The sequence below is a fragment of the Lithobates pipiens genome, unplaced genomic scaffold (genome assembly GCF_037356315.1).
Source record: "Lithobates pipiens isolate NorthernLeopardFrog02 unplaced genomic scaffold, aLitPip1_a1.2 Scaffold_85, whole genome shotgun sequence".
Lineage (NCBI taxonomy): Eukaryota > Metazoa > Chordata > Amphibia > Anura > Ranidae > Lithobates > Lithobates pipiens.
In genome coordinates this window covers 880,487-907,274 of record NW_027507909.1, presented here as the reverse complement: position 1 = coordinate 907,274, position 26,788 = coordinate 880,487, and the positions used below count along the sequence as shown (strand labels likewise).

The 26,788-nt window shown below is 46.9% G+C and overlaps 1 protein-coding gene across 1 annotated transcript in view; it reads right to left on the bottom strand.

Moving 5' to 3' along the window:
• The window catches only part of LOC143973607 (histo-blood group ABO system transferase-like), a 354,850-nt gene that overhangs the window by 24,469 nt on the left and 303,593 nt on the right, over positions 1–26,788 (bottom strand). The window contains exon 6 of the mRNA XM_077474459.1: positions 16,817–16,951. Within this exon, the coding sequence (XP_077330585.1) occupies positions 16,817–16,951 (135 nt within the window). The remainder of the gene's footprint in view (positions 1–16,816; positions 16,952–26,788) is intronic.

Genomic DNA, 26,788 nt, shown 5'->3' with positions numbered 1-26,788 from the left:
GGTAAACCTTATTATAGGTTTATCTGTAGGTAAAAATGACCACGTGGGCTTTAACCACTTTCAGACCGGACCATTTTGCTGGCTTAAGACCCGACCACTTTTTGCGATTCAGCACTGCGTCGCTTTAACTGACAATTGTGCGGTCGTGCGACGTGGCTCCCAAACAAAATTGACGTCCTTTTTTCCACAAATAGAGCTTTCTTTTGGTGGTATTTGATCACCCCTGCGGTTTTTATTTTTTGCGCTTTAAACAAAAATAGAGCGACAATTTTTTTTAAAAACGCATTTTTTTTACTTTTTGTTATAATAAATATCCCCCAAAAATATATTTAAAAAAAACATTTTTTCCCTCAGTTTAGGCCGATACGTATTCTTCTACATATTTTTGGTAAAAAAAAAATCGCAATAAGCGATTATTGATTGGTTTGTGCAAAAGTTATACCGTTTACAAAATAGGGGATAGTTTTATGGCATTTTTATTAATATTTTTTTTACTAGTAATGGCGGCGATCAGCGATTTTTATTGTGACTGCGACATTATGGCAGACACATTGTACATTTTTGGCACATTTTTGGGACCATTGTCATTTATCCAGCAATCAATGCTATACAAATGCATTGATTCCTGTGTAAATGACACTGGCAGTGAAGGGATTAACCAGGGGGTTGCAGTGTAGGGGTTAAGTGTTCCTAGGGGCGTGTTACTAACTGTGGGGGGCTGGGCTTTGTGTTAGTGAACATTGATCTCTGCTCCAATCACATGGAGCAGAGATCACCGTCACGTGTTGCTAGGCAGAATGGGGAGATGCTGTTTACAGATCGCGGGTATCCCCGTGGCGATCGAGTCCACGGGACCCGCGACCAGACTCGCAGGGGTCCCGAACAGCACGCGCGCGATGGCAGGGCGGCATATAAAAATGGATGTACCTGTATGCCAATATGCTTGCCCGTGCCATTCTGCCGACGTACATCGGCGTGTGCCAGTCAGGAAGTGGTTAAACATTACACAACAATTTTCTAATGCAGTCTTTTTGTTGGCTTAGATAATGAATTAATAACTACAGGGCGGCATGATCCAGAATGAGCATTCTTGGTGAAGAAAGGGAACAATTATGCCGCGTACACACGATCAAACAATCGGGTGGAAAAGTCCGGCAAACTCAAGTCCGCCGGACAATCCCCCCGTGTGTAGCCTCTGGCAGACTTTTTTGACCCGAAAGTACGGCGGACTTAGAAAGTAGTTTTGCACTTCAATCTTCCCGCGGGACTCGCATTTCGGCGGACAATCTGGCCGTGCGTGTGCCAGTCCGCCGTACTTTTGCAATGAACGGACTTTTCCCGCCCAGAGAAAAGTCCGCTCATTTCGAGCGGGTCTCCAGGTAGGCGGGGCCCGCGAAGGAGACGTCGCTGGCCCCGCCACCAGGAATGGACCCCCCAGGTCCACATCAGACCCTTGTCCGAGCACGCTACCCGGCCGGCCAGGAAAGGAGGGGGACGAACGAGCGGTGCTCGCTCGTCCCACAGGATGCTGGGACTGTGACATCATAATAGGCGGGGACATCATCCGGTGATGTCCCTATATAAGTCGCTGTGCGCCGAGTCCCTGCCATTGTGAGTGGAGGCAGAGACGAGGCAACATGAAGCGAAGAGAAGAACAGAAGACGGCGACAGCGACGACAGAAGACCGGGCCACCGCCTGTAAAAGAGCTAGAAGAAGGCGCGGTGGCCCGGCAAGAAGAACCGAAGAGGGGGACAAGACCCCCGAAGTCAGAAGAAGACCCCCGGGCGGCGGCGAAGAAGAAAGCTGGGCTCCTCCGCTAGTGAAAGAGTTGGCAAAAGAGCAGAAGATAGCGGAGGAGTCTGGCAAGAAGACCCCCGAAGACGGAAGACCCCCGGATCTGTGCAATAAACTATTTTAACACTTGTGTGTTGTGTTTTTTTTGTAAAAATTTTTTCACAGGTGAATGGGTAGGGGTACATTGTACCCCATACTCATTCACATAGAGTGGGGGGGCCGGTATCGGGGGGCCCCCTTATTAAAGGGGGCTCCCGGATTCCGATAAGTCCTCCGCCCGCAGACCCCGACAACCAACGGCCAGGATTGTCAGGAAGAGGCCCTTGTCCTCATCAACATGGGGACAAGGTGCTTTGGGGTGGGGGGGACACGCGGCCCCCCTTCCCCAAGGCACCCCCTCATGTTGAAGGCACACGGCTTGGTACGGCTCAGGAGGGGTAGGCGCTCGCTCGTTCCCACCCCCTTTCCTGGCCGACCGGGTAGCGTGCTCGGATAAGGGTCTGGTATGGATCGGGGGGGACCCCCACGCGTTTATTCGGCGTAGGGGGTTCCCCTTAGAATCCATACCAGACCTAAGGGCCTGGTATGCTCTCAGAGGGGGAACCCACGCCAAATTTTTCTCATAAATTTGGCGTGGAGTTCCCCCTTCAGAGCTCATTCTCCGATTGGCCACGGCAAAAGTCGCCTGGCCTGGAGCGACTTAAAGTCGCGTTGTAAGTCGTCCCAGGTCGTGTCAAAGTCATGTTCAAGTCGTCTCCAAGTTGCCTCACAAAGTCATCCTGGAAGTCGTGTAGCCCCTGTCTGAACCGGCTCTTAGGCCGGCCGGGGTGCATTTGGTAATTAATTATTATTTGTAAATTCATTATTTCATTTTTTTCCCAGAGACAGCAATTATGCCACTCACCTCACTGTCTTGCAGCTCCTCTCGGGCTGAGGAACGGAGCAGCCGACATCACTTCCGGGTTTCGTGAAGCAGCCGAAAGCCGGAAGTGACCTGCCTGTCTTTGAATGACAATGCTCCCGCCCGTAGAATCACAGTGATTTTACGGGCGGAAGCTAGTCGGCGTTCTACAGTGGGCCGCAAATGAAGCGCCATGGATGTAATCTTGTGATTGCATCGACGTGGCGCTTCTCATAGTGCACTGTGACCGGTGCCACAGTACACTATGTTAAATTGTTAAATTAATTTTATTTATTTTTTTAAATGTCTTAAAGGGCCCGTTTTTTATTTTTTTTAAAACTTTTTTTTTTATTTTATTTTTTTTTACACTGAGAGGGGGCGGTGCCCGGGCGCCCCCTATGGATGGGCCGCCACTGCTAAAGTAAGAAGATTACAAGAGCTCATGGGATTCAGTGGCAGAGAATCAGCAAGTCTAGTGAGAGAGACTGGGAGCTCAGTGGGCTGAGAATCTACAAGAAGTGATTGTGTAGCAGTAAAGGAGCATGTTACAAATTGTGTTAGAAACTGTTCTAAAACTGTTGCTATAGGAGACAGCGCTCCTGCACATGCAGATGTAGTGTCCTGCTGGGTGCCTTTCACTGCATTGCTGTCTACCTGTAAAAGTCTCGGAATCTGCCAATTGACATTGCAACTACCTAAGGATGTCCTGGCCCTAAACTCTCTCTCCCGCAGTTCTGCTCAAGAGAAAATAAATCTGTTTGCATTCAAGAAGTGTCTTGCACCCATGAATCTAGCTTACATCACAGCCACTATGCCTTGCAACCCACTCTATATAGGAGGATGTCAGCTGTTCCTGGCTCTGGAGGTTCTCATTAGACTAAAGGACCGCAAAGAAGTATACAAAGATGAAGCGATCAAATCATAATAAATAAAGGGTACCACATCCCATTGTTGTATATAGCAAAAAATGAGGGAGGAGAAGGGAAAGAGGGGCTGGAGGGTAACCAACCCCTGGGACTTTTAAATGGTACCCAAATAGAGATAGTCAAAAATAATACCCACAGGAATAATACATTATTTTTATTAAATATTTAGTAAGAATTAAAAATGAAGTCCATAAATAAATGTACAGTCTTCAAGAGAATAAACTCATGGAATGTATACAAGGAAGGTACAAATCATAGCATCACGAAATGTTACCAATCCGAAACATATACTTATGCTGCGATTTTCTTTTCTACATGTTTCGCTCTTGTGAGCTTCTTCAGGATAATGCAGCAGATATTAAAAACTGAGAAAAATGAAAAAATTGAAAAAATAGAACAAAACATCAAATAAGAGATTGGTTTGACAAATAAGACAAGAAGTACAGGGGTATTATACATCTTAAATATATGCATTGATTATTTCGAGAAATTTTAAATCAGGACAAACAAACATCTATGTAAGTATATCAAAATAAAAGGAGGGTAGAAAATCGTGTCTCACCATGTGCATATGAACTCGAAAGTCTATAGTTCAGAAATCATATCACAAGACGTGCAATAAAATATTTTGGTAGAGAGGCCGCTTTGGGAAATACCGGACCCCAAAGATCTGCAGAGAGGGACAATTTTGCATTGTAATATGTCAGCTATACCAATTAGATAAAGTAAAAAAGTATGGTTATATTACCTGGAAATGAATAAATTGATCAACATCAATCAGGGAAACCTCATTGGTTTCCACATATAACGTTGTTGGTATGGTGCTGCCAGACGGTGTCAAAGAAAAGGAATATATAAGAGACTGGATATTTCCACCGGTCACCTGAGAGAAACGTGAAGCGAAGGAAGTATAAATATCTAAAATGATACAATGCAAGCTAGGAACAGAGAGGGACAGCTGAAGCTGTCTCCCAATTGTTCCAGTGATAACTGCATTATATAGTTGAGTCACCAGACCGATCAAATAAAATGAATAGAGGTTGTTACCTGTGGTGAAGAACCAAGTAGCCGCTGGGTTAGGCAATCATCCCCAATATCCACCGGGTTAAGGATGACTGCCCCTCCAAACTGACCGAGGGACAGGACCTGCCTCATCAATTGCCAGACCGGCATTGATGTAGGCTGGGTTTTTAAGAGCCCTCTCCAGCTTGGCGGCGTCTGACATCGCCGCCGAGCTGCGGGTGTGTACAGGGAGACTCCACCCTGATGTAAAGACCGACCAACAGTTCTGCGCATGCGCGAGTGACGCAATCAGCGTCATCATCGCGCCGCGGCCATATTGAAAAGGCCAGCTGCCCTTAGTATATTACAAACAGGGGCAGAGGTGAAAAAAGGGGAGGGCGGAGATCATCCGTTCCAAATTCACCTTCCTATATTCCAAAAGGGGGGGCAAGAATGGAAATAGCAGCCACTGTGGGAACGATGCAGAGGGGCGGAGAATCTAACAGGACAAAATGGGCACCTAGGATAAGAGCATCTGATTGATTAAAGACGCCTGATGCCTATGGTGCCCCCGGGCGCCCGTGCAAATCTCTTAAAGGGGACATGTATACCCAAAAAAATGCGGCAATCCACTAGTTATATTATTATATTCATAAATTGTTTTGATTAAAAATATGAAACCATAGAGTTTTAGAAAGATTAATTAATAGCACTGGGCCAATTTCTAAATGGGAACCAGACTTTTCAGAGAAAAACACATGGTGATATACATGTAAATCTAACCCGCCTCAGAAAATATCTGATATTAATCATTTACATAATAAGACATACTTCAGTATAAAAAACAAACAAAAAATAAACCCTTATAAAAATGGCTTATAACTAAAGGTGTAATTTAAGCCTGGAGAGCAAGTGGCCTTTAAATAAAAAATCTAGCGTGCTTCACGTTGAAGCAAGATACGATTGTAATCACCTCCTCGGTCTCCCGGGGGTACATGTTCCAATACAAAGAAATGCATCAGAGAATCATCGAAATTATGATAAAGGCCAAAATGACGGCTAATGGGAGTCTCCATTTTCTTTCCACGCACCAGAGACACATGGTCTCTGATGCGATGGAAAAATGGGCGTTTTGTTTTACCTATGTAATAGGCATTGCATTGACAGATCATGATATAAACAATGCCGATGGATTGGCAAGTAACCGAAAATCTAGGTTTTCATAAATGCCCATTTGGTAACATAATGGATTCTGAAGCAAAGATATATTTGCAAAAACTGTATTTATGACAAGGGGCAGATCCCTTCCATTTTTTAAAGACCGACGGCTGGGGGACAAAATGGCTATGAACCAGAGTGTCCCGCAGTGATCACAATCTCTTGAAAGGTGATCTTGGGGTAATCCGATAGATGTTTGGCTATTACCGGATCACCCTTCAGGAGATACCAGTATTTCTTAAAGATATCTCGCATTTGAGAGTGTTGACCATTAAAACGTGTAATCAATCTAACCCCTGGGCAGAGTCTAGAAGATTTCTGACCATGAATCAGATTGGTTCGATTTTGTTTTTTGGCTTGAAAATAAGATCGTTTAAGGCACTTATTGCTATATCCTCGATGTTGTAAACGCAACTGGAGCTTTTTAGCTTCAAGTTCAAAGTCGGCATCATTACTACAATTTCGTCTCAGATGGAGATATTGTCCGTAGGGAATGCTCGCTACTACAGGGGCAGGGTGAGAACTAGAGGCATGCAGCAAGCTATTTGCTGCAGACGGTTTTCGATATAAAGTTGATTGAATCTCACCTTTAGAGTTCACAAAAATTTGTATGTCAAGGAAAGTCAGTCTAGTGCGGCTTCTCTCCATGGTAAATTTGAGATTAAAGCTGTTGACTTCCAAACGATCAACAAAAGTCAACAGATCAGCCTCAGTTTCGGTCCAAATAAAGAAAATGTCGTCTATGTATCTTCTCCATGTGGGGATCGATTCAAGAAAAATCTGCAAATCATCCTGGCAGAAGATGTGCCGCTCCCACGCCACCCAGGTACAGGTTGGCATAAGAGGGGGCACATTTGGTCCCCATTGCCACTCCCTGCACCTGGACGTAGTGGGAACTCCCAAACATTATGTAAATGATTAATATCAGATATTTGTTGAGGCGGGTTAGATTTACATGTATATCACCATGTGTTTTTCTCTGAAAAGTCTGGTTCACATTTAGAAATTGGCCCAGTGCTATTAATTAATCTTTCTAAAACTCTATGGTTTCGTATTTTTAATCTAAACAATTTATGAACATAAAAATATAACTAGTGGATTACCGCATTTTTTTGGGTATACATGTCCCCTTTAAGAGATTTGCACGGGCGCCCGGGGGCACCATAGGCAACAGGCCTTTTTAATCAATCAGATGCTCTTATCCTAGGTGCCCGTTTTGTCCTGTTAGATTCTCCGCCCCTTTGCATCGTTCCCACAGTGGCTGCTATTTCCATTCTTGAACCCCCTTTTGGAATATAGGAAGGTGAATTTGGAACGGATGATCTCCACCCTCCCCTTTTTTCACCTCTGCCCCTGTTTGTAATATACTAAGGGCAGCTGGCATTTCCAATATGGCTGCAGCGTGATGATGACACTAATTGCGTCACTCGCACATGCGCAGAACTGCAACACACTAAGGGCAGCCGGCCTTTTCAATATGGCCACGGCGTGATGATGACGCTAATTGCGCCACTCGCGCATGCGCAGAACTGTTGGTCGGTCTTTGCATCAGGACGGAGTCTCCCTGTACACGCCCGCAGCTGTCCCTCTCTGTTTCTAGCTTACATTGTATCATTTTAGATATTTACAGTGGTGTGAAAAAGTGTTTGCCCCCTTCCTCATTTCCTGTTCCTTTGCATGTTTGTCACACTTAAGTGTTTCGGAACATCAAACCAATTTAAACAATAGTCAAGGACAACACAAGTAAACACAAAATGCAATTTGTAAATGAAGGTGTTTATTATTAAAGGTGAAAAAAAATCCAAACCATCATGGCCCTGTGTGAAAAAGTGATTGCCCCCTAAACCTAATAACTGGTTGGGCCACCCTTAGCAGCAACAACTGCAACCAAGCGTTTACGATAACGTGCAATGAGGCTTTTACAGCGTCCTGGAGGAATTTTGGCCCACTCATCTTTGCAGAATTGTCCTAATTCAGTTACATTAGAGGGTTTTCGAGCATGAACGCCCTTTTTAAGGTCATACCACAACATCTCAATAGGATTCAGGTCAGGACTTTGGCTAGGCCACTCCAAAGTCTTCATTTTGTTTTTCTTCAGCCATTCGGTGGTGGACTTGCTGGTGTGTTTAGGATCATTGTCCTGCTGCAGAACCCAAGTTCGTTTCAGCTTGAGTACACAAACAGATGGTCGGACATTCTCCTTCAGGATCTCTTGGTAGACAGCAGAATTCATAGTTCCTTTTATCACGGCAAGTCTTCCAGGTCCTGAAGCAGCAAAACAGCCTCAGACCATCACACTACCACCACCATATTTTACTGTTGGTATAATGTTCTTTTTATGAAATGCAGTGTTCCTTCTACGCCAGATATACTTGGACACACACCTTCCAAAGAGTTCCACTTTTGTCTCATCGGTCCACAGAATGTTGTCCCAAAAGTCTTGGGGATCATCAAGATGTGTTGTGGAGAAATTGAGATGAGCTTTGATGTTCTTTTTGCTCAGCAGTGGTTTTCTCCTTGGAACTCTGCCATGCAGGCCATTTTTGCCCAGTCTTTTCCTGATGGTGGAGGCATGAACGCTGACCTTAACTGAGGCAAGTGAGGCCTGCAGTTCCTTGGACGTTGTTGTGGGGTCTTTTGTGACCTCTTGGATGAGTCGTCGCTGCGCTCTTGGGGTAATTTTGGGCGGCCGGCCACTCCTGGGAAGGTTCACCACTGTTCCATGTCTTCGCCATTTGTGGATAATGGCTCTCACTGTGGTTCGCTGGATTCCCAAAGCTTTGGAAATGGCTTTATAACCCTTTCCAGACTGATAGATCTCAATTACTTTCTTTCTCAATTGTTCCTGAATTTCTTTGGGTCTCGGCATGATGTGTAGCTTTTAAGGATCTTCTGGTGGACCTTACTGTGTCAAGCAGCTCCTATTTAAGTGATGCCTTGATTGTGAACAGGTGTGGCAATAATCAGGCCTGGGTGTGGCTAGAGAAATTGAACTCAGGTGTGGACAACCACAGTTATAGTATGTTTTAACAAGGGGGGCAATCACTTTTTCACACAGGGCCATGATGGTTTGGATTTTTTTTCACCTTTAATAATAAACACCTTCATTTACAAATTGCATTTTGTGTTTACTTGTGTTGTCCTTGACTATTGTTTAAATTGGTTTGATGTTCCGAAACACTTAAGTGTGACAAACATGCAAAGGAACAGGAAATGAGGAAGGGGGCAAACACTTTTTCACACCACTGTATACTTCCTTCGCTTCACGTTTCTCTCAGGTGACCGGTGGAAATATCCAGTCTCTTATATATTCCTTTTCTTTGACACCGTCTGGCAGCACCATACCAACAACGTTATATGTGGAAACCAATGAGGTTTCCCTGATTGATTCAATGTTGATCAATTTAATCATTTCCAGGTAGTATTTGTTACCATACTTTTTTACTTTATCTATAATTGGTATAGTTGACATATTACAGTGCGAAATTGTCCCTCTCTGCAGATCTTTGGGGTCCGGTATTTCCCAATGCGGCCTCTCTACCAAAATATTTTATTGCACGTCTTGTGATGTGATTTCTGAACTATAGACTTTCAAGTTCATATGCCCATGGTGAGACACGATTTTCTACCCTCCTTTTATTTTGATATACTTACATAGATGTTTGTTTGTCCTGATTTAAAATTTCTCGAAATAATCAATGCATATATTTAAGATGTATAATACCCCTGTACTTTGTCATATTTGTTTGTCAAACCAATCTCTTATTTGATGTTTTGTTCTATTTTTTCAATTTTCTCATTTTTCTCAGTTTTTAATATCTGCTGCATTATCCTGAAGAAGCTCACAAGAGCGAAACATGTAGAAAAGAAAATCGCAGCATAAGTATATGTGTCGAATTGGTAACATTTTGTGGTGCTATGATTTGTACCTTCCTTGTATACATTCCATGAGTTTATTCTCTTGAAGACTGTACATTTATTTATGGACTTCATTTTTAATTCTTACTAAATATTTAATAAAAATAATGTATTATTCCTGTGGATATTATTTTTGACTATCTCTATTTGGGTACCGTTTAAAAGTCCCGGGGGTTGGTTACCCTCCAGCCCCTCTTTCCCTTCTCCTCCCTCATTTTTTTTTCTATTAGACTAAAGGAGGCCTGAGACCTTGCTACATATACAGGCACACCCCACTTTTAAGTACACAATGGGGTTTATTTACTAAAGATAGAAAGTGCAAAATCAGGCTCACTTCTGCATAGAAATCAATGAGCTTCCAGGTTTTATTACCAAAGCTTAATTGAACAAGCTGGGGTTAGAAGCTCATTGGTTTCTATGCAGAAGTGAGCCTCATTTTGCACTTTCTATTTTTAATAAATAAACCCCATTGTGTACTTAAAAGTGGGGTATGCCTGTACAACATAATGCTCCAGATGTCCTTCAAACCTGCATATATATATATATATATATATATATATTGTGAGGGGTTAGCTCGGCAGCGGGTGTGTGTGACCCCCTGGATGGGTTCACAACACAAAATCAGGCACAGCAGACAGCGTTGTAGGTGCAAAAAAAAACAAAAGCTGCGGTTTATTTATGCTACATGCAGTGAAACATATAACAGCCAAACAAAAATAAAACATGAAAATAAATCCTGGTCCGCTTGACCTCTAATTACACACTTAGATTCCCTATCTAACAACTGAGTGCAGCCTTGTGCTGCACCAGTCCCTGTCTCTGTTGTAGAGGTTTGCCACACAGGCGTTAACTCACCGCACAGAACAGGTGTCACACTCCCCAGTCTATACAACACAAAACTGGTTCCAGGATGGAGCATCTCCCTAAGCATGCTGGGTTTTTTTGTAGAGGTCTTAATGAGCCCACTTACTTCATCTGGGCTCATTAACTCTTCCCCTCTAATTGTAAAAGTCTGCATAAAGCCTGAATCTAGGGCACACCATCCTGGATACAACCAGGTGACATTACCTGCGTGCTGCCACATCCCCCCCCCCCCCTCTTGTTTCAACCTTGGGGTTGTAACACAAGCAGTCAGACACGCATGTATCCGAGACAAAGCATCCACATTCCCCATTTTAACACCAGGGCGATGCTTAACTGTAAAGTTAAATTCTTGTAGGGCCAGGAACCACCTATTTACCCTCCTATTGGTCTCCTTGTTCTGAGCCATCCACTTTAAAGGAGCATGATCAGTCACCAGGTCAAAGTGCCTACCTAGCAGATAGTACCAAAGGGAATCTAGAGCCCACTTCACTGCTAAACATTCCTTCTCAATCGTGGCGTAATTTACCTCATGGGACTTCAACTTCCTGCTGAGGTAAATGACTGGGTGCTCTTCCCCGTTCCAGACCTGGGATAACACTGCTCCTAACCCAACGTCTGATGCATCAGTTTGTACAACAAAGTCCTTAGAGAAGTCTGGTGAGTACAACACTGGCTGGCTACATAAGGCTGTTTTTAAGGACTGAAATGCTTCTTCAGCCTCTGGGGACCATTTAACCATAACAGACTCTTTCCCTTTTGTCAGGTTGGTGAGGGGCACAGCCTGAGAAGCAAAATGGGGAATGAATTGTCGATAATAGCCAGCGATTCCCAGAAAGGCTCGTACCTGTTTCTTGCTGTTGGGACGTGGCCAACTCTGTATGGCCTCGACTTTATTGACTTGGGGTTTTATCACCCCCCTCCCAATAGTGTACCCAAGATATTTGGCCTCCTCCTGTCCAATGGTACACTTCTTTGGATTGGCCGTAAACCCAGCTTCCCGGATAGAGTCTAGGACTGCTTGTACTTTTGGCAAATGTGAGACCCAGTCTGTGCTATGGATAATCACATCATCCAGGTAAGCTGCAGCATATTTCTGATGGGGCCTCAGAATCTTATCCATTTTCCGCTGGAATGTTGCCGGTGCATTCTGTAACCCAAACGGCATTCTCTTATATTGGAATGCCCCATCTGGGGTTACAAACGCAGTTTTCTCCTTGGCCGACTCGGCCAGGGGAATTTGCCAATACCCTTTGGTGAGATCAAGAGTTGTCATATATCGGGCTGTTCCCAGCCGGTCAATCAACTCATCTATACGCGGCATGGGGTAGGTGTCAAATTTTGTAACTTTATTTAATTGTCGAAAATCGTTACAAAACCGCCAGCTCCCATCAGGTTTGGGCACTAGTACGATAGGACTGGACCAGTCACTCTGAGACTCCTCTATCACACCCAATTCCAGCATCCTTTGAACCTCCCCACGTATTGCCTCCCGTCGGGCCTCTGGTATTCTATAAGGTTTTAGTTTTACCCTTTCTCCTGGCGGGGTGATAATGTCATGCTCTACGCCAGATGTTTGTCCCGGAAGCTCAGAGAAAATCTCTTTGTTACGAAGTACAAACTCTTTAACCTCCTGTTGTTGGGGTTTCGATAAGGTGTCTGCTATTCCAACCTCAGGAACTAAGCAATCAGGCTGTACTTGTGACAAAGTCTCTGCGACTAGGGATTCCCTATCCCTCCAGGCTTTCAGCAGATTGACGTGATAGATCTGCTCCGGCTTTCGCCTTCCTGGCTGTCTAACCCTGTAGTTCACCTCACTAATTTTTTCAATTACTTCATTTGGCCATTTGGCCAGAAATTTGCTTTCAACCGTAGGGACTAGCACCAAGACCCTATCCCCCGGGGAAAAAGTACGGGTCTTGGCCCCACGGTTGTACACTCTCTGCTGTGCTAACTGCGCTTGGGTTAAATGTTCCTTTACAATTGGCATTACCTGTCCAATTCTATCTTGCATCAGGGCGACATGCTCAATCACACTCCTGTGAGGAGAACTCTCATTTTCCCAAGTTTCCTTGGCGATATCCAGCAGCCCTCTTGGGTGTCTCCCATAGAGCAACTCGAAGGGTGAGAAACCCGTAGAGGATTGGGGTACCTCCCTAATGGCAAACATCAGATAGGGTATTAGACAGTCCCAATTCTTTCCATCTCTATCCACCACCTTCTTTAACATTTGTTTTAGGGTTTTGTTGAATCTTTCAACCAACCCATCTGTTTGGGGGTGATACACAGATGTACGCAATTGCGTCACTTTGTACAACTTGCATAATTCTTTCATAACCCGGGACATAAAGGGTGTACCTTGGTCCGTAAGCAGTTCCTTACAAATACCCACGCGGCTAAAAACAAGAGATAGCTCTTTGGCTATGGTTTTGGCCGAGGTATTTCGGAGAGGAATTGCTTCCGGATAACGGGTGGCATAGTCCAATATAACCAAAATGTACTGATGCCCCCTGGCGGACTTCATTATCGGACCTACCAAATCCATTGCGATCCTTTCAAAGGGGACCTCAATGATAGGAAGAGGTACCAGCGGGTTACGGAAATGTGGCATAGGTGCCGACTTCTGACACACAGGGCAGGAGGAACAATAATTTTCTATTTCCTTCATGACCCCAGGCCAATAGAATCTCTGCAATATCCTCTCTCTGGTTTTCTCTGTCCCCAGATGACCTCCCAGAATGTGCCCATGAGCCAATTCTAACACCAACTTCCTGTAAGGTTTGGGCACTACAAGTTGCTCAATGGTTTCTTCTGCCCTTTGAGCCACTCGATACAGCAGGTCCCTTTCCATAGTGAAGTAAGGATAAGTGCAAGTCTTATCTGGGTTCACTAACTCGCCATCTATTTTCACCACATTTTCCCGTGCCTTTATTAGGGTGGGGTCTTTTAACTGTTCTGTGGCAAAATTTTCCCTGTGAACCTCAAGATCCGAAAACTCCACAGACAGCATGTTTTCATCTGAGGATGTTGGCTCCTCCCCAGTTTCTCGAGTTTCCCCCGCCAATACCGACAAGGGAAATTCAGGAGAGTCCTCACCACTCCCAGAGGAATTCTGGTCATCTTCCTGGTTTATAGGGGCACCAGTGGGGGGCTCAGGACAATCCCAGAGTTCCCAGAATTTTGGAAAATCCCTTCCCACAATAGCATCATGTGGTAAGTGAGACACTAACCCCACCTGATGAGAGAGGTTACCTTTGGGGGTCTCAAAAAACACTGAAGTTACAGGATACTCTCGGGTGTCCCCATGCACACAAATAACAGCCACCCTGTTCTTCCCAGAGACCTCTGTAGTAACTAATTCAGCTTTTATCAATGTTACCAGGCTACCTGAATCCAGCAACACATCAACATTTCTACCATTAATACACATTTTACATAAATGTTTCTCAGGTCCCCGAATGGCAGTGCATGCAACTGTCGCAAACAGCGACTGACGTCTCTCCCTTATAAAGTCACATTGCATAGGCTCATCCACAACGGGGCAATTGGCTGCAATATGTCCCTCTTGCCGGCAGCAGTAGCAAATAATCTTTTTCGCTGCCTCTTGCAGCATGGGCTTCCTGGGCTGCTCCCGCCAGACCTTAGGTAGAACTCCCACCCTCTCACTCTCTCCACCCTCACCCCTTGGAGTCATCTTACCCGCCACTGGGGATGATCTGGTCTTAGGGTAGAAAGTCCGTGAGTCCCTGGAAGAGGTGGTCAGGTTCTCTGTAGCCTTAGTGACACATTAGGGGTTAACCTGAGAGACTTCGACAGTCCCCGCCCCTACACACTACCCGATGCCTTTATCTTTCTGGTTGCTGTATGCCGCTCCAGCTTTGACAAAGCGCAGGAGCGCGAAACATGTAAGCAGGAGAGTCGGCATAGCAACCTTCCCCTTCACAGCCTTCCACGTGACAAGCCTCTCATGTGATCCACAGCCGCTCGGACAAGCGGCACTGCAAGCAGTGCAGCGTTCTCCAAGCTGCCTATGTGTACAGCTGATATCATCTGGTGACTAAGCTTGATCCTTACCACCTAGCGTGCAGCATTACACCTCTGCCTCCAAGCCGAACGCTTCAGATGGAGCTGAAATAAACACCTCCCCCTCGGTCATCAGACTGGACTCATCAGCTCTGCAGCCCATTGAACACCTATGAAGTGAGTGTCCCTAGGAACGTTGTTCCATTCGTTTACACTGACTTTTTGGGTTCTTTCAGATGATTGATTGCATTCATTAGGCATTCGAAAGCTGTGCACATTGGTCTTTGGTTTTGACCTTTCCAAAGTTATAATTGAGAGATCTGAGGAGCTTTTCATTATCAAACATCTGTCCGTTTTATGATTGGTGTTTTTTATGTGTTTGAGATCCTGCAGGGATCAGATGTCTGTGTTCATTTTTTACATTTAATAAATGACATTTTAAAGTCTTTTTCACATCAATCTACTAGTCCCTTTGATGCGCTGTTTTTGATAGTTTTTTCTCTGTAGCCAAGTACCTCTCAACCAGATCCACAAGTTTATCTGCATTTTCTGGGTCTCCATGGCTTACCCATTTTTGGATGGCAGTAGGAAGAGCTCTCAGGAAACGATCCATAACCACACATTCCACAATGTTTGGTGCGGTCAAAGTCTCTGGCTGCAGCCACTTTCTGCTCAGGTGAATGAGATCATACATTTGAGACCTGGGGGGTTTTCCAACCTGAACAGTCCAATTATGCACACGCTGAGCCCGGACGGCCAGGGTGACACCCAGCCGTGCCAATATTTCTGTTTTTAGCACCACATAGTCTTTTGCTTGGTCAGGCTCTAGGTCATAATAAGCTTTCTGCGATTCCCCAGTTAACAGAGGGGCCACCAGTCCAGCCCATTGCTCCTTAAGCCACTTTTCCCTTTCAGCAGTCCTTTCAAATGTGGTCAAAAACACCTCCGGATCATCCTCTCCAGTCATTTTTGTCAGTAAACGGCTCACACCAAAGGATGCGGTATTATTGTAACCACTTGCTTCATTGGTCTGCAGACGTTGCTGTATTAATGTCTCTATTTGCCGTTGAAAACTCTGCTCTTGCTTCTGCAACAGGTCTATGAAGCGGGCTTCAGATTGCTGCTGGGCTTGTTGCTGAGCTTCCAAACTCTGCAGGTGAGCTTTCTGCTGAGCTTCCAGACTCTGCTGCAAAGTTGCATTTGTCTGCTGCTGGGCTGCAAGGCTGTTTTGTAAACCTGCATTTGCTTGCTGCTGGTTTGCATTTGCTAGAGCCAGCTGTCTCAGTATCTCCTCCATGCTGACCTTAACAAAAAAAACTGCCAAAATTCTCCACCAACTGTGAGGGGTTAGCTCGGCAGCGGGTGTGTGTGACCCCCTGGATGGGTTCACAACACAAAATCAGGCACAGCAGACAGCGTTGTAGGTGGAAAAAAACAAAAGCTGCAGTTTATTTATGCTACATGCAGTGAAACATAACAGCCAAACAAAAATAAAACATGAAAATAAATCCTGGTCAGCTTGACCTCTAATTACACACTTAGATTCCCTATCTAACAACTGAGTGCAGCCTTGTGCTGCACCAGTCCCTGTCTCTGTTGTAGAGGTTTGCCACACAGGCGTTAACTCACCGCACAGAACAGGTGTCACACTCCCCAGTCTATACAACACAAAACTGGTTCCAGGATGGAGCATCTCCCTAAGCATGCTGGGGTTTTTTGTAGAGGTCTTAATGAGCCCACTTACTTCAGCTGGGCTCATTAACTCTTCCCCTCTAATTGTAAAAGTCTGCATAAAGCCTAAATCTAGGGCACACATATTTCCCATCCTGGATACAACCAGGTGACTTTACCTCCTGCGTGCTGCCACAATATATATATATATATATATATATATATATATATATATTTATGAGTTTTGTTAATAAATTAAGGCTGCTACTGTTATGGCCATTTTACTCCAGAAGTTGTTTGACTCATATTGATAAGGTGGGAAAAGGTTGGAGTTTGAGGGTTGGTAGCAGTAACAAGGTACATCTGTTATACAATAGTCATGCACCTTCAATGGTCAATGTCATTATACAAATGCATCATCTCCTTGTTCATGAGTTGCCCTCTCCAATGCTAGCACACAAATTAGTCCAAAACTATAGATTTTGTAAATTTTTTACTTACTTTTTAATAGCAAAAACAGTAATGCCAATACGGACATTTCTTTGATGGAACTGTGCATTCAAAATATCAGAGTTATAACTGCCATTCCATATGATTGGAGCAAGCCAAGGTGTTATCATCAAGATATCTGACCTCCTAGAGAACACAGAAAGAACATTGTACTGGAGTTTAGAGGATATGCAAATATAACATTTCACAGACTTCCCCGTTCACACTAGTGCAACTTGCCATATCGATTTGAAAAAGTAGTGCCTGCACTACTTCTGGGAATTTCAGGTGCGACTTACATAGACATCTGTGCATGAGGTCGCACAGATGTCCGCAAGTCCCAGCTGAAGTCGCACTGACATGCGGCAAGTGCTTTCAAGTGAAGTCGTGCAATTTCAAAGCCGCATTCAATGCGAACAAGGGCTTAAGAGAGCTCTAAGCTCACAAGATCTACAGATCAATTAAGACAGGTATAAAGATGTTCTTCACAGTTACCTCTGTGCTCCCCAATCCAGACTTCTTCAACCGCAAAGTTCCGCTTTCTGTGGGCTAACATGCAGCTTTCTAAAATTAGATTTCAGCCCTTTCCATGGTATGAAGAATCCTCAGAGAAGCAGCTTGTTTGAAAGCAGAAACCATAAAAAAGTGAAGCGCTCTATACTACTTAAAAAAATAAATAAATCTATCCTTTCATCACCCAATATGAAATATCCAATAAATATAGAAGTAAACAATATAAAATACAGTGATGTGAAAATACAGCAAACATTTTATACTCAAAATGAGATTCTCAATTTAATCTGTGCAAAATGTCCAAAAATTATAAGAATAATCAGTCGCATACACCATACAATCTTCATGTGAAAGCCAATTGGGTGCAGACAGGCAGTGATGTGGTCATGCAGGGCAGAGCCAGGATGCCATCTTTCTGAGGTTTTTTGCCTATGCAAGCGCATTGTATATTTTTATCATGTGAGTGCATATATAATGTTTTTAACCACTTAAGCCCCGGACCAATTTGAAGCCAAAGGACCAGGCCTCTTTTTGCGGTTCGGCACTAGGTCGCTTTAACTGACAATTGCGACGTGGTTCCCAAACAAAATTGGCGTCCTTTTTTCCCACAAATAGAGTTTTCTTATGGTGGTATTTGATCACCTCTGCGGTTTTTATTTTTTGCGCTATAAACAAAAATAGAGCGACAATTTTGAAAAAAATTCAATATTTTTTACTTTTTGCTATAATAAATATCCCCAAAAAATATATATAAATTTTTCTTCCTCAGTTTAGGCCGATACGTATTCTTCTACATATTTTTGGTAAAAAAACCTCAATTAGCGATTATTGATTGGTTTGCGCAAAAGTTATAGCGTTTACAAAATAGGGGATAGTTTTATAGCATTTTTATTAATATTTTTTTTTTACTAGTAATGGCGGCGATCAGCGATTTTTATTGTGACTGCTACATTATGGCGGACACATCAGACATTTTTGACAAATTTTTGGGACCATTGTCATTTATACAGCAATCAGTGCTATTTAAATGCACTGATTCCTGTGTAAATTACACTGGCAGTGAAGGAGTTAACCAATAGGGGCGGGGAGGGGTTAAGTGTGTGTGTTTTTTTTTTAACTGTGGGGGGCGTGGCTTGGCATCTGACATCACTGATCGTCTTTCCCTATAACAAGGAACAGACGATCAGTGACAGGCTCAGTAGGAAGCACGGGGAGAGGTTTGTTTACACAGACCTCTCCTCGTTCTTCAGCTCTGTGACCCGATCGCAGGACACCAGCGGAGATCGGGTCCGCTGGTCCCACAGCCACGGTCACGGAGCTCAGGACAGGGTCAGGAATGTGCCGCCGGCTGCGCGCTTGCGACCCACGGCTGGGCACTTAAAGAGCAACGTACAGGTACATGCTTGTGCCCAGCCGTGCCATTCTGCCGACGTATATGTGCAGGAGGCGGTCCTTAACCGGTTAAACAAATTTAAAAAAGTGGTTTGCAGTCTGCACTTTTTGCTTTGTTTCCCTTGACCCTCATATAACAGATGTGGCTACTTTCCCATTACTGTAACCAATAAACCTTAAAAACTGCTACTCCCCACTTACCCATGACCCCCCAGAAAATGAGACCACACCAATCTGGAGTAAATAATGGCTGTAGCAGCAAATTAACTTTATTATTAAATATTCAAATAAATTAACATCAATTAACATAACTGTATAAACCTGTAATGTCAGTTAACTCCTCCCATTGGTCTTTGCAGCAAAAACCCACCACTCTAACCACTATCTCCATTCCGGCACTGCGGTACCTTAAAACTAAAATAGGCCTCCAGCTGACCTGCTGGCTTGGAGACACAAACCACTGACCGCAGTGCACCCGGTAACCACCTTCCAGCTAAGCCACCGTTAGTTGGACCACCACCCCCGGGCCCCATACCACCGATGGGTCCCGCACTCTTCCATAGCTGGGGGTTTAACCTTCACCCGTAAAGACCAACACCACAACACCGCCCACCAGGAGAAAATCTTACCCTTGTGTGTCCCGCCAAACCCTCAAAGCTCGCTGTATCCCATCTTGTAACCCCAGGGCCCACAAGTCAATTCCCACGTCATTCAGGTGAACTCCATCCCTCCTCAGGTACCGCCATGTGTCCACCTCCAGTTCCAGGTGATGGACAGCCAACCCCCCATTCCTGACCACAAAACCACTGACCTCCTTGTTCACCTTTTTTTGCGTCCTATTAATCTTGTCCACCGACCTAGCAAACCTCCAGGTGGTCCTGGCCACCATGTCCGACCACACTATAACCATATGCGGGTAGGCCAGACGAAGCTGCCAAAAAATCTAATTTAATATCCCACACCAGATCCAACATGGACTTAAGGCCTAAATCATTGCCCCCAACATGTAAAACTAACACATCCGGGGGCCTATTCAGGACGTGTAAACTTATGCACCTCCGGCACTGTCCTCCCCCACAGCATGCCCGGTACCCCAAACCACCTGATACAGGCATCCTGTCTGGAAAAACCCCTCCAGTCAAGCATCTCCTCTCCTAGCCCCCCAATACACGTAGGAATGGCCTACAATCCAGACCAGGCCCTGGGTTCCTCCTGCAAGAAAAGAAACAAAACAACCCCATAACAGTCCATAGCACTTAACACATAAACACGTATCGCACCCCCATGCCCCCCCAAAAAACTCATTAAACAGACATCAGATGAGGGCGAACATACGATCTAAATCTCCTGGATTCCCACCTCCCAATCCGCTTAACAGCAGCCTCATCTAAACCCCACCTCACTGCCCCCGTCGCTGCCCCTACCCGAAACGAATGGGATGAAAATTGCTGATTTCCCAAATCCAATGCCTCCAAACACTTCTTAAAGAGGGATTCCACCTAAAAAAAAAAAATATTAAAAGCCAGCAGCTATAAATACTACAGCTGCTGACTTTTAATAAATGGACACTCACCTGTCCCGGGTTCCAGCGATGCCGGCAGCCGAGGCCGATCGATTGCTCGGCTCTCGGCTGCTGACGCCACCATTCTAGGTGAGGGAATCAGGAAGTGAAGCGAATCGGCTTCACTTCCCGGTTCCCTACTGCGTATGTGCGAGTCGCGCAGCACAATAGGAATTGTCCACGCTGTCACTGGGACCCGTGTGTGTCCCAGCAGACAGCGCGGCAGGACAGGAAATGACATAGACTCCCATGGGAGTCTATGCCCGGAAGTAGGTGTAAATACCTGTCTTTGACAGGTATCTCCACCCCCCTCCCCCCTGTAAGGTGCCAATTGTGACACCGGAGGGGGGGAGGGTTCCGACCAGCGGAAGTTGCACTTTAGGGTGGAACCCCGCTTTAAATACCGCAATAAATTGAAATCTAGAAAGCGACGACCCATCCTGATGCCCCAGCAAAGAACCCCCCACCACCGGGAGCAGCGCAAGGAAACCCCTTACCAACTCTACTGGGCACAGGGGAGAACCGTGTAGTGCAAAAACCTGCACCCTCTGGCCCCTGCCCCGCTGATCCGTTTTTTACTTCAGCACCAACAGTGACAGTCTGTCCGCCTCGCAAACCACATCCAACACCCCTAAACCCCCTGTTTCCTTCCTAGAGGGGCTCACCAACTCGCTAACCTGGAAAGTCCCAAAAAACGCCAATGCGAACGTTGCTTGAAACAAAGCTACCTCGTAAGCCGATGAACAGGGGACCCCTAATTGCGTCAACAACCTGCCAAGCAGTTCGAATGACACTGGGCGCCTCGCGTCCCTTCCCGGCTTAGCATGCCGGTAACCCCTCACTGCCTGCCTCACCCAGAACTGCTTGGTCAGGAAACTTAAACCAGAATGCCAAACCTGCCAACTTCTTGTCCAGCCCCGACACAGATACCCCGTCCTCCATCTGTCTTGAAACAAAATACAGAACCAGCAGCCGTCGATCCTGTTCTTCCTGCTTGTCCAAAACCTCATGAACCAGGGCTAACCATTCTCCCCACACCCTATGGTAGGCTGACCACGTAGCTTCGCTACGTAGCTTCGCTCACAGACCTTCTGATCCATCCTGTTATTCATCCAAGGCAATCCTCCAAAGCCACTTGGGACAAGGGGGCCCCACACTGTTCCGCCCCCGGTGCCAACTCCCGGAATCTGTCCCACTGAAAGCGAGACAACGCGTCAGCAATGACCCCCGGGAGGTGAACAGCATAAATGAACACGTTCAACTGCAGGCAATGCAAAACGAGGTGCCTGAGAAACCTGACCACTGGGGGAGACTTCGCCGTCACCTTGTTGATCACCTGAACCACCCCCAAGTTGTCACCATGGAACCAAACCTTCAAATTTCTAAACAATTCCCCCCCTAACTCCACCGCCAGCACCACCGGGAACAACTCCAACTGTACCAGGTTCGTCATTGAACCCCGCCTCCTTACAAGATTCCGGCCACGGCCCCGCGCTCCACTTACTCTGGAAAAAGGCTCCGAAACCTGCTGCTCCCGCCGCGTTCGCGTACAACTGCAGATCAAAATTACTTACCGGCCCTAACATCCACAGCGCCCTGCCATTGAAGTTAGCCAGGAACGTGTGCCAGCATGCCAGGTCCTCCCTGTGTACCCTCCCCAATCACACGTAGTGCTTGGGAGACGTAACCCCTGCAGTACTAGCCGACAGCCGTCGGCAAAAAACCCTTCCCATCGGCAAAATGCGACAAGCAAAATTCAACTTGCCCAACAGCGATTGCAAGGGTTGAAGTTGAACCTTGCGTAATCCCATGATCCCGCGAACTTCCGCCTTCAGTGCCATCAACTTGTCCTCCGGCAGTCGACATTCCATCCTGTCCGAGTCCAACACTATGCCCAAAAAACTCAAAACCGTCGCCGGACCTTCCGTCTTATCAGGTGCTAAAGGGACGCCAAACTTCTCAGCAATATGCTCCAACGTAGCCAACAGGATCGCGCAAACTTCTGAGGCAGGAGGGCCCACACAGAGAAAGTCGTCCAAATAGTGTATGATCGAATTCACTCCCATGACGTCTTGCACCACCCATTCAAGGAACGAACTGAACTGTTCAAACAATGCACAGGATACAGAGCACCCCATGGGCAGGCAGCGATCCACATAGTACTCCTCCCGCCAGTGACAACTAACAAACGAAAGCTGTCCGGATGGACCGGGAGCAAACGGAATGCGGACTCCACATCCGCCTTCGCCATCTTCGCTCCCCACCCATACTTGCGTACCCAAAATACTGGAGCATCAAAAGACGTGTATGAGACTGCACAAACTCCGGGTCAATCGCATCATTCACCAAACTCCTTTTTGGAAACGACAAATGATGTATTAAATGGAACTTGTTAGGCTCCTTTTTGGGCACTACCCCCAAAAGGTGATACCACCAAGTCTGGAATCGGCGCCGCCGGGAAGGGGCCTCCCATGCGGCCCGATGCCACCTCTTTGCGCAGTTTGTCCGTAACCACGTCCGCATGCTGCAGGGCCGATTGCAAATTGCGAGTTAATGGCGTAGTGGTGACCAGCCTAGATGGAATACGAAAACCTTCCAAAAACCCTGCACCAGCAACTAAGCTGCCTCCCTATCGGGGTACCTATCTAGTAAAAACAGCATCTTTTCCACTCTCACCGGCGTTCTCCCCCTTCCAACAGCGTCTCCTGTCCGACCCTTTCCCTTCTTAAAACAGCAGGACAGGGGGTGTCCGCCGCCACAGCCAGAACATTCGTGCTTGTACTTGCACGACCCACCGAACTTGCAGGCGCCCTCATTAAATTGCCAACACATCCCCTTTTTTCTTGCAGTCCGGGGCTACTGGACCCACCGCCCCTCCCTGGAAAAAGCCCTACGTTGCCAGAATTGTTCATCATACCGCAGCCACGCTGTTCCCCCGTAAACTCTGTATGCTTCTCCCACGGCGTCCAGATAGCAAAACAGGGCCGAGCAGTGTTCCGGGTTTTTCTCTCCAATCACACTTGCCATGATCGCGAACGCCTGCAACCAGTTCGTAAACGTCCTGGAAATGAGCCTATAACGCCTCTTCTCCTCGTCCTCCTTGCTGTCTTCCGGCCTAACCCTGTCCAAATTGAACTTCTCCAGTGGTAAAAGCGCAAAAATTTCGACATACTCCCCCTTCCAAATTTTCTCACGCACCTCTGGTTTCAAGTGTGCTCCGAGGGGCCCCTCGAAGCACACATACACCTCACACTTCGCAGCATCCGCCAACCTACCCAGGTCCCGTTTCTTCGCCACCTCCACGGCGGCCTCCCCTGAAGTCTTCGGCGCCACCTCCTTCTCCGCCACCCCCACTACTTCCTTTTCGGGCACCGCCGGCACTATCGCCCCAGACCCCCACCCCCCCGGGTGCCACCCATGCTGATGCCGGAGCCGGAATGCCCCCTTGGCCTGGCTCAAACCTACTCACCAGGTCCTTCAAGCTAGCCAAGAACCCCTGGAACCCCGAATCCGCCGCGACGCAGTCGCTCACCAGCATGGCTGGAGGGGGAGGCACGGTCACTGCCGACTGCCCCGCTGACACCTGCTGTCTGTCCCTGATATGAAGCCCTCCAGCTGCTGTCCCTGCAGGCCCGGCAGCCATACTCCCAGTTCCTCCACGGCCAAGCCCTGCCCCCGCCGACTCCAGGCCAGAAGCCAGGGCCTCCTTCCTTCTTCCAGTCCCTTTGCAGGGCCCAGCCGACGCCGTGGACCTGCCACCACCATCCCTCACAGGCCCCCGGAAATGCCGCTGTTGCGAGACGCCCCCCCGCGGGCACCGCCACGTGCTTTGATGGCGGCCCCGAGCAGGCCCTACCATGCCGCTCACTAGCAGAGGGAATGAGGGGGGAAGGGGGGGTCAGGTGAAAAGCGAGCCGGTGGCCTGGAACGCCACGCTCGGACCGCTCTATCCCCTGCCGTCCCAGCCACTGGAGTACCTCCTCCCAGCCCCACGGAGAGCCTCTCCTCCAGCCATCCAGGTCCCCTGGACACGGCTTCAGCCCGCAGCCTAGCAAACAGCGCTTCCACCCCAGTCATCCTGCCAGCACGCTCCTCGTGGCCAGAATGAGCTGAAGATAAACCACTCCCCCCTGTAGCTGCCTTCTGCTCCGTCCTCTCCAGCCCGGCTCCAATCTCCTCCTTTCCCTAAACAAATCCTCTCTCTTCACCCCACTAGTTAACTCTGTCATGCCCGCGCTGCTCTGAGTACTTTCATTACTTTTTATGACATCTTTGCTGGGGAGTATGATGACCTTTTGATGAAGAGAGACCTTGGATGCAAGCTTTGATTTCATAAAAACAAGTTTGACCTCTATTATTCAAGTGGAGGCCACCAAACTCCCTAAGCCCCTGTACACACGGTCGGACATTCTGCCAACCAAATCCGTCGGATTTTGTCCGTCGGATTGTGTCCAAAACTGTTGCATACACACAGTCGGGCCAAGTTGTCTGATTTAGCGGTTGCCAAGAACGCGGTGACGCAAGCTGTGTACGGCGGGACTAGAAAAGGGAAGTTCAGTTCCACGTCCGGCACCCTTTGGGCTCCTTCTGCTGATCTCGTGTCTATCGCGTGTTTTAGTAGAAGTTTGGTGAGAGACGATTCGCGCTTTTCAGATTAGTGATTCAGATCGCTACCACTCTTCAGTTTGTGCTTGTCTTTGCGTATTTGATAATCAGTGCGTGCAGTCATTAAGTATTTGCTTCTCATTGTGTGGGACTATATCTTGGTATAGTACGCTTTGAAAGGCATTTTTTATTGTCTGCTTGCTTCTGCTATTCAGGTCGTTCTTTCAGGCCTTGCTGTTTATCGGTGCTTTCTGGTGTCCGTTCTGACCAGCCGACCATTTTCAAACCATGTTTCGTCGACGTACTCGTCATACAGTTTGTGCTGTGCAGGGGCTTTGTGTTGGGGTTCTTACTTTGACACAAGCCCGGTCCATGAACAGGGAGGGGAGGCGTTTGTGGACCAAGAATTGGTTGCGCCAGCGTCACCAGTTCTCGCACATGCCTTTGCTCCGTGAGATCCGCGAGAATAATCCAGATCATTTCTGGATTTTTCTCAGGATGACGGACCCCGTTTTTCACCGTCTGCTGACTTTGCTGACCCCTTATATAACCAGGCAGGATACCTGCATGTGGCAAGCCATCACTCCGGAGCAGAGGCTCATTGCCACGTTGCGCTACTTGGCGATAGGTAGAAATCTTCAGGATCTCAAGTTCTCTACAGGATCATTATTCCAGAGACCTGTTCTGCCATCATTCAGCTCCTGCAGAAGGACTATATTTTGCTAAGTTTTATCCTTAACCACTTGAGACCCGCGCTATAGCCGAATGACGGCTACAGCGCAGATCTCCTTTTCCGGGACTACGTCTATTGACGTAGTCCCGCGCACGAGCAGCCTGCGCGCCCCCTGAGGGGCACGCGTGGCGCACTCTGTGATCGGCGAGTCTACGAGACTCGCCTGATCACTGATCCATGCAAGGGGTCGATTCCGACCCTTTATCATGTGATCAGCTGTCAGCCAATGACAGCTGATCATGTGATATAACGGAGCCGGTAATCGGCTATTATTCCTCCTCGCGCTGTCAGCGCGAGGAGAAAAAAAAAAGCCGATCACCGGCGGCCGCGATTGGGACATCAGTCCCGATCACGGCCAGCCCTGCTAGTGCCCACCTGCCCCCTGCCAGTGCCCACCTGCCCCCTGCCAGTGGCACATTAATAAAAAGTGCCCCCCGTCAGTGCCACCCAGCAGTGCCCACAGTGCCACCCAGCAGTGCCCACAGTGCCACCCAGCAGTGCCCACAATCTGCCTTAACAAATGTGCTGCACCCCAGTGCCACATATCCGTGCCCATCAGTGTCATCTACCAGTGCCCAGCAGTGCCGCCCATCAGTGCCCAGCAGTGCCACCTATCAGAGCCACCTATCAGTGCCACCTATCAGTGCCCATCAGTCCCATCTATCAGTGGTACCTATCAGTGCCCATCCGTGCCACCCATCGGTGCCATCTTATCTGTGCCCATCGGTGCCGCCTTAACTATGCCTATCAGTGCCCACCAGTGCAGCCCATCAGTGCCCACCAATGCAGCCCACCAGTGCAGCCTATCAGTGCCGCCTCATCAGCGCACTTCAATAAAGGAGAAAAATGACCTGTTTGCAAAATTTTATAACAAACTATTAAACATGATTTTTTTTTGCATCTTTTTTTGTTTGTTTAGCAAAAAATAAAACTCCGAGCTGTAATTAAATACCACCAAAAGAAAGCTCTATTTGTGGGAAAAAAAATGATAAAAATTAAATTTAGGTACAGTGTTGTATGCCCGCGCAATTGTCATTCAAAGTGCATCAGCGCTGAAAGCTGAAAATTGGTCTAGGACTGAGGGGGGTTTAAGTGCCCAGTAAGCAAGTGGTTAAACATCATATTCTATGTATTTCATGATTGCTAATGTCTTGCATTTCTTTCCTCCTTCCCTAATTAC